This window comes from Anarrhichthys ocellatus, unplaced genomic scaffold (assembly GCF_004355925.1).
Source record: "Anarrhichthys ocellatus isolate YVR2014 unplaced genomic scaffold, GSC_Weel_1.0 scaffold2053, whole genome shotgun sequence".
Classification (NCBI taxonomy): Eukaryota; Metazoa; Chordata; class Actinopteri; order Perciformes; family Anarhichadidae; genus Anarrhichthys; species Anarrhichthys ocellatus.
In genome coordinates this window covers 594-8,799 of record NW_022282027.1, presented here as the reverse complement: position 1 = coordinate 8,799, position 8,206 = coordinate 594, and the positions used below count along the sequence as shown (strand labels likewise).

General features: G+C 42.2%; 1 protein-coding gene across 1 annotated transcript; it reads right to left on the bottom strand.

Annotated features, from left to right (window-relative positions):
• Positions 1 to 6: 6 nt before the first annotated feature.
• On the bottom strand, positions 7 to 7,317 carry LOC116378091 (E3 ubiquitin-protein ligase TRIM33-like). Its single transcript, XM_031839906.1, has 9 exons — positions 6,534 to 7,317; positions 5,116 to 5,269; positions 4,627 to 4,759; positions 3,643 to 3,759; positions 3,371 to 3,485; positions 2,528 to 2,674; positions 1,785 to 1,902; positions 1,069 to 1,421; positions 7 to 335 (listed from the first exon to the last, which is right to left on the bottom strand). The coding sequence occupies exons 1-9, from the start codon at positions 6,741 to 6,743 to the stop codon at positions 99 to 101; spliced, it is 1,584 nt and encodes a 527-aa protein (XP_031695766.1). The 5' UTR covers positions 6,744 to 7,317; the 3' UTR covers positions 7 to 98.
• Positions 7,318 to 8,206: the final 889 nt, after the last annotated feature.

Sequence of the window (8,206 nt, the reverse complement as noted above, 5' to 3'; positions counted from 1 at the left end):
CACATCATTTACAGCAACAGCTGAGTTAGACAAAAAAAACTAAATCATATATATATATAAATCCAAACATTCAAAGTACGTTGTAAACAGCCCAAATTTCACCCGTGTATCCAGTGAAAGCAGAGTGTGTTTGCACTGACCTGTCTCTGTAGCTGAGGCTGCATCATGGTAGGATACTGCTGCCCATTAAGTCTCGGCTGAGCCGTGGGCATTCGGCCCTGCGGTGGACCCGGGAGACGCATATGGTGGGAGGACGGGTACATGGGGGGGCCTGGCACACCATTCATACCCCCGGGCCCTCTTGGTAGCTGCTGCATACTGATGAGCCTTGGAGGCTGTCAAAAAAAAAAAAAAAAACATACAGATATACAGACTGTGTGAAAATCAGATCATTGGTGAAACACAACCATGACAATTTATGCTAACAGCAAGTGAAATTCAGGGTCACGCAATGACGGGAACAAAACATATAGTTAATGCTGACATGATGGGTAGATTTAAAGACCCCTTGATCCACAGAAAACAAACTGAAGACTTGAATCTTCAATTCAGACATGTATCCCTTAAAAATACTAAATATTCACTGGTCCTCTCAAATGCTAAGATTTGCTTGCTTTTCCTTGTTTAACAACATTAAATCATAACTTTTGAGGATTTTGACAGATGATTAGACAAATTGAGTGATCTTAGATCAATTTGGGTTCCCCATCCCTTGAGACGGACATTTTGTCCGTTTTTTTGTAATAGTTTGATGACAAAAATGACGAATAATAAACTTATTAACAAAGTCCACAAGTGTGTTTATCTTGTATTAATTCTTATGGACGTTTGTCACCGAACCCCCCCAGGCTGCTCCATTCAGCCATAAATATTCCTAATCTTGTACAGCCAGATCTCCATCTGTTAAAGCTCGGAGGTCTGGAGAGATAAAAGAATTGTCTGGTGCACTAAAAATAAAATGTTGAAGTAAGCTTCTAATATCTTAGCAAGCCTCTTAGGTGACCGTGTGGAGCACAGGTTTCCATTGTATTCCACAGTGGTTCCTCGACTGGTGAATGTTTTCCATACCGGCTGCTGACCCATGGGTTGCCCGGCCTGTCTGGCGTGCTGCTGGGACATTTGGGAGGCGATGCGCATCTGTTGCTGGATCTGCTGCTGGTGCTGCTGCTGCTGTTGTTGTTGTTGCTGCTGCTGCTGCTGTTGCTGTTGTTGTTGCTGCTGCTGTTGTTGTTGATGATGCTGGTGCTGGTGCTTCTGCTGTGCATAGGCCGCCTGCTGCATGTGCTGCAGCCGGAGCTGGGCCAGGTTGATCTGTCCTGCTTGCTTGCTATGATGACCTTGGCCTGGAGAAATGGGTGGTCCTCCTAACATCACGCTGGGCTGTTGCACAGGCGGAGGTGGCTTCTCGATAACCAAATTACCTACAGTGAGAACAGAAAGCTTAATTTATAGAAGTGCACATGCTCTAGACAGGTGTGAAATATTCCTTTATTGCATTTAATGCGAGAGGGCACTTTAATCTATTTCTTACTGCAGTTCACGCTGTTTATAGCCACTGTACTATTAATAAGGCACAACTTAATCTGGTCAGCCGGATGATGAATATCATGTAGAAATAATAAGCATGCAAAGACACACCTTTCAATGGCAAATTCAGACTAATCTTGGTTAGAATAAATCAATAAGAGACTGAAAGTCAATATAGACAGAATTATTGACTGATAAGGAATAATAATAATAATAATAATAATAATAATGATAATGAGGTAATAGGCCTCTCTCACCTAGATTCACTACGTTTTTGGCCCAGAAGGTGGGGTCACAGAAGAAGCGTACAACTCCGTTGGCCTGGGGCGCTGGCTCCAGTCTAGCCTTGAAGAGCTGGCGAAGCTGGAACAGAATCTACACACACACACAGACACACACAGACACACAGAGCATAATGTTCTTCGGTTAATGAGCCTGGCTTTAGTGGAGGAACAAATGCCCCATTTGTCAAAATGCCCTTTGGGAGTATTATTCCCACAAAAAACAATAAAGTTAACACAATTATCTTAGTTGCTGACTGTCTTGTGGTAGGAAGTCAAAGACATGCGGCAGAAGCCTCTAGTTTGCGCCAATAAATAAATATCCCATTTACAAAATGTGCTTGTTTGGCAAACACAATTATCTAGAAAAGGCTGATCCAGAAGCATACTCCAAACAAAATGTCACGTCTGCTGCTGAAAATAGATTTCAAGGACATACAGAAAAATACCAGAGTACTAGCTACAACCCTACTTATTGCTGTCCATGTGCCCGATAGCATGATGACAAAGTTATATCAGAAGCAAACACAGCTCAAATGTTCCTGAAAACTAGAGTTTAACACTAAAAGTAGAACAATTATTCTCATGTACAGCAGGGATCCACATCTAAGTGCTTCATCGTTCTAACAAACCAGCCACGTCGTCTGTGGTGCAACTTCAGTTTTGTTTGGAGCATCAGCTTCAAACTGCTGAACATCTGGGGCTCATGGGAAACATACCAGCCTCTTGCTGTAGAGCAGCGCCGTGCTGCTGCTAGAAGTGACGGCCCATTGGCAGAAGCTGAGCACATGGTGGATCTGTTGGGCCAGCTGGGTGGTGTCCTTATGCTGAGACACGAGCCTTATACTGCGCTCTTTGGTCACACTCTAGACAGAAAGTGAGATTATTGTGGTTAAGGCACCGCTACTGAAAGAGCCCGAACATCCCAGACGAATGAATGCTCGTACAAAATGTTAGCATGTGCATAGAGATGGATGAGATAATTAGATTTGACGAGATTAAAATTGATTGATCCCTGTGGGGAGCTTGGGTTATGTCTGCTGCTGATACCACAGCTGCTTACAGCGGTCGATAATGGAATGCAGCAAAAACAATTAAGTAAATAAGCACACAGCACATGGGGAAGTAGCCAAGTATATAACAAACGAGATTCAATGACTGAGCAAATATATGAAGAGGAAAAATGTCACAAGGCTTTTATAGGTAAGCATGACGAGGAAATTGTTCTTAATGTGTGACAACATATACAGTAAAAAGAAACGCATCAGAATATCAAGATATTCAACATCTATGATAAATAAGAAAGGTGTGGGTACACAATGTAAAAAAAATTGTTGTTGTCTCATCATATTCATATGGGCAGATAAGTAAAGCTTTTTGCAAACCATGTGGTCAATATGTGGTGTAATTGCACTGTGTTTCAGTGCAATTAGAGTGAGTCAACAGCCACAGAATTAGCTTGCATAAATGCATACAAAAAAACTATCGTTTCAAATCTATAACAATATATTTACTTTATTTTGCAGATCTTAGCCAAACTGACTTAATTAATATTCTCTTACCTCCAACTGCTGCAGAAGGGACTTGCCCTTCTTGTTGATCTCATTAATAAGAGTAAATACTGCGATTTTGATCTCGTGCTCCACCTTCTTGTGTGTGTCATTCAGCTCTTTTAACCTGGATGAAAAAAACAAAACATTTCATTTAGAGACCCTAGCCACCAACAGAAATGCTGACTGCATGTTTTCAGCCCATTGCCGTGGATATTAACATGCGGTAACTCGGTCAATGGGCAGCACCGGAGAGGAAACTGGAGATGAAAAAAAACTCGCACCTGCTTTGCACCTGAGAGACAGAGTAATGGACATAGTTCTTCTTTTCCTGTAGTTTGGCCACGCTGGTCTCAATGATGCCTTTCTGGTTCTGGAAAGCCTCCTCTAGGAACTGGTACCTGAGAGTAGAGGAAGTAACACTCTTTAAGTTACCAACTACTTTTAATAATTACTAATAGAAGATGTATGAGAATCTGAGCAGGGGATTCTTTGCTTTGCCTTTCTTTGTGTTGTAAGAGCAGTATTAATTTTCTGTCTACCAGGTGGGAGCTTCCATTCAACTTGCGAGATGCAAAGCAGTCTCTGATTAGAAAACTAGATAAGCTTAGTTTATACCCGGCGTAGTGAAGCCAGAGAGAGGCGCTGTCTTGTGACTGTCACAAATAGTTCACTGATTAAAGCACTAAACATGTCTGTGGATTATGCAAAGAGGGCCAATTCACTTTTAAATGCTTTGGAAACAGGAAGTCTTAAAAATCTTAATTTCAGTCTATATTTTGCCAGCTAAATCAAATTGTTTACCGGATACTCAACCTTCATTTCTTTACAATGCATGTAAAACTTAACTTGTTTCTTTACAGGGCTTGTACAAAGGCAATAAAGTAGTCCGTGAATATGAGATATGACTTTACAGATAATTCAAATACATCCTCTGCATTGTCGAGGTCAGTTTATTGCCGGTTACACCTACAGTCAATAGGCTACACTCGTTGTCTTTTTGATTCTTAACAGTTCATTTTGTCTGTAGGCCCTCTGGCATCTTGGAGAATAATGCAACAAACGGCTCATAGAGCATAAACGCCTCCGTTCATGCTCTTAGCTCGGCACGCCATCTGCCGAGGCTCGCGCTACGGTGCCAAGCACGAGTATCAACCACAGCACCCCTGCATGCGAGGCATTGATCGTCTGTTAACGCCTAACGATCGGTTAACACGGTGTGGTTATTGGTCAGAATCCCTAGAGGGACGTGTTAGATGTTGAGCTACCTGTGCTCCTTGTGCTCCAGCAGCTGGCAGTCCCTACAGGTCAAGGTGTCACAGGTCTCACAGAACAGCTTCAGTGGCTCCTGCTTGTGGATGGGACAGAAAACAGGCCTCTGTCCTGACGTACCGACAGACTCTATAGACACAGTGGAGAGACAGAAATCAGTAAAAAGGCAAGTTAATCGTAGAAACCGGTGAAAGAAAGACAGAACAAAAGAAAGACAAATATAGACAACAGCAAAAAGTCATGTCAAAGCCAGTTGAGGTTGGCAAACAGACAGAAAAGGTCTCAGAAAACTCTCATCAGAGCTTCAGGGTGTTTGGTCCCCCGGCTAGTGTTACCATCTCAGCAACCAGACTCTGCAGCACTGTTACTATGGCAACAGCCTACCAGCGGCACCACATTCACTGTGCTTCGACTGGCGTTAGTCTTATTTCGGCTTCTGCAGTCTTAGCTTCACGGCCCTTCGCGGTGAGGATCAGCCATCTTACCGGAGGCCGCGTCAGCATCCTCCTTCGTGTGGATCTTGTGGTCCTTGGTTATTTTGACCCTCTGGTGCGCCTCCACGCAGGTCTTACACAGCCATTCTCCGCACTCCACACAAAAGCCTATGGTTCCTGCGTTGTCCTCGCAGCTTGTGCATACCTTGAGAAGATCACACCAGAAAGCATATGAAATGCAGCTTCTACAAATGTGTGCTCAGATCATGAAATAACATTGCCTTGATATAGACACAGTATGAAGACAAGTCAAATGTTTCCAGGCTGAAAAAAAATGTCAAAGTGCTAACTTACTAATAATAATAGTACAATGGTATAGAGAACCCATTATGGTATATTAAAGCCTAAACTACCCGTTTACATTAGTGTTAAGCTAAACAAATGGTCATAGCTTCTTTAAAATAAGTTGGTTCAGTTGAATTTAGAGCATTAACGTACAGTTCAGATTTTGTGTCTGAGTAATAGGTCAAGAGCTGCATAGTTATGGAGCCACATACAGGCCAATAGTTTTGATCATTTGAAAGGAAAAAAAAAAAAAAGAAGTTGAAACTGAAAGAAAAATACAACAATGTATTCAAACTAAAAATAAGTGAAGGAAAAGTTTTTGGGGGTTAAATATAACTTCAACTGATTCAGTTCTGGAATTGTTAAATTGATAAAATATTTATTTTGATATTTGAGGTCTTATCTTTTTCAGTTGCAGATTTTATATTTTCAGATTGAGATCCTTTTTTTTTTTACAGTGTCAGACTTTTGGGCTTGTTCTGGCATGGCATCAACTGAGAGGGGCGCGTAATCACGAGTGACAGCATAACAAAGAAGGCTGAGGACCTTCCTCAACCACGTTGCCTTCAGGAAACGTCGGTACCACGAGAACTATGACTCAACACTTTCTATACAACATATTCACGTGATTGAAGTGAGAAAAAAAAAAAAAACGGCAAGACGCCAGCTATCCTCAAGGAACCTTCAGAGGGAACCAGCTACTGGTCCGATTAGTCTTTCGCCCCTATACCCAGGCCGGACGACCAGTTACCGGGGGCCGGGATCCCACCCCTAGCCGGCGCGCTGGCCCTCACTTTCATTGTGAGATCAATGATCAAATCTATTGGCCTGGATTTGGCTCTGTACATAGTTTGTTTTTATCAGTGCTGCTAAAGGAAAGCCAGTGCACTCAAAATGAAAAATAAGCATCTTCCTATGTTTGGAATACAGCTTATTAACTAATTTGTCTTACATCTCACTTTAAGTCCCAGAAGAACCTGTAGCACAAGGTGAATATCTATTTGAGATACTCTCAGCAGTTATCAAGAAAATTATCATCCCTCCAAACACCTATGTTGCAAAGCATCGATGCAGATACACTGAAGTACAACATCATGGCCGCAAGGCCAACCGCTTTGACGTACCTGTGTGGCCTTTTCATCAGACGCATTGGTGGCTTCTGTGGTATCTTTGACAAAGTAGTTGTCAATGATGTCGCTCTGTTTGTAGTCCTGGTGGCACACTGAACAGCGCATAACATTTACTATGGACAGAAAAGAGACAGAAAACAAGGAGGGGGGGGGGGGGATACACAAGTCAAATGAGATCAAAAGGTCAACCCCTGGGCTACACATTCAATGCTTACTGATGATTGATTGATGACTGATCTTTGAAGAAAAATGCAAAACAAAGCCAGAGAAGCGGTGACGAGGACAAGCCCACGTGAAACCTATTAACTGACTTCTTATGAAGCCCCCTTAACTCTTGGCTAAATATAGTCCTGCTCCAAACTAATGAGGATTAATAAGAGGCCCTCTGCATATTTTCTGCTTATTTCCATAATTTCCTTTAGGTAAATTCCTGTCGTTATTAAAAAAATTCTTGGCACCGTGGGACACCTACTGCCTATTCATGGGAGCTAATTGATTAAGCGTCCATCTCCAGGAGATTCAATCTTGTCATCTTTGGCATATTTATTAGAAAATGAAATCACATGGCCAAACAACGAGGACTGTTTCACTTAATCGCATTAGTTGGCTTTGTTGATGGAATTAGCTCAATTACTGCTATAATCATACACCCCGGAAAATAATTAGTTCAGTGCATTAACGTGGCCATTTATTTTCTCAAGTTTTGATATGCAAAATATCAAACTTCACATTAACACATAAACATTTTAAATTGAGTCAGCATAATATATGTCACCCCTCCCCCTCTACCTCATAAGCCCATAAAATCCCCCCCCCCCCCCCTCACCAGCCAGCTGAGGTAAAAAACTGGTTGAAGCCAGTATAAACCGGTCTACACTGGCTTGAGCAGCACACAGCCGGTTTGTGTAAGCTCCAGCTGCATGGGTCTCTGAGTGATTGGTTGTGAAAGCAGATGGACTGGGGTTGTGTGAAGGACCCCACACTGTGTGGAGGAACCAACACAACCCCTACAAACACACGTACCACACAGCTATCACTGTGAACTGGAGCAGAGGAGAGCAGTGCAGTGCACCCCCCCCCCTCTCCCTTATATTCATAAAAAGTACTGCTAAAGAACGTAGAAACAAGACTATAAAAGCATAAAAGCAACCAGGTCGGTTTGACTAAATTGGGCGATTGCTTTGCCAAATATACATTAACCTCGTCGATTTGCAAGTGCTGGGTGCATTAGTACCAGAGATGTACCACAGTGAGCCGCAACCAACGCTTACACTGTGATCAAGTTATAGCACCAACTATCCCTGAAATACAGGGATATCACTTATCTTGAACATCACTGATCTTGTAGAAGTGACAGATATCATCACATTTTAACTCTGCTTGGTGTCCGTGTTCACCTTCACTTCATCACAAGATGGAAACCAACCCAAAATTTGGTCCAACCACAAAAACATTTGTATCTTAAGTCACATTTAATCATCTTCACTTCTTATCTTTTACAATGAAACCATGAGTCATGCTACGAGAGAAAAAAAATACAATCGTAGTATTGTGCAGGTTAATGCACGTTTAACAGATAGAGCATTCTTCAGACACACCTGACAGGTACTTCTGGATATTTAAAGGGCACTATCAGTAAGAAGCAAAACAACATGTCACGTAACAAG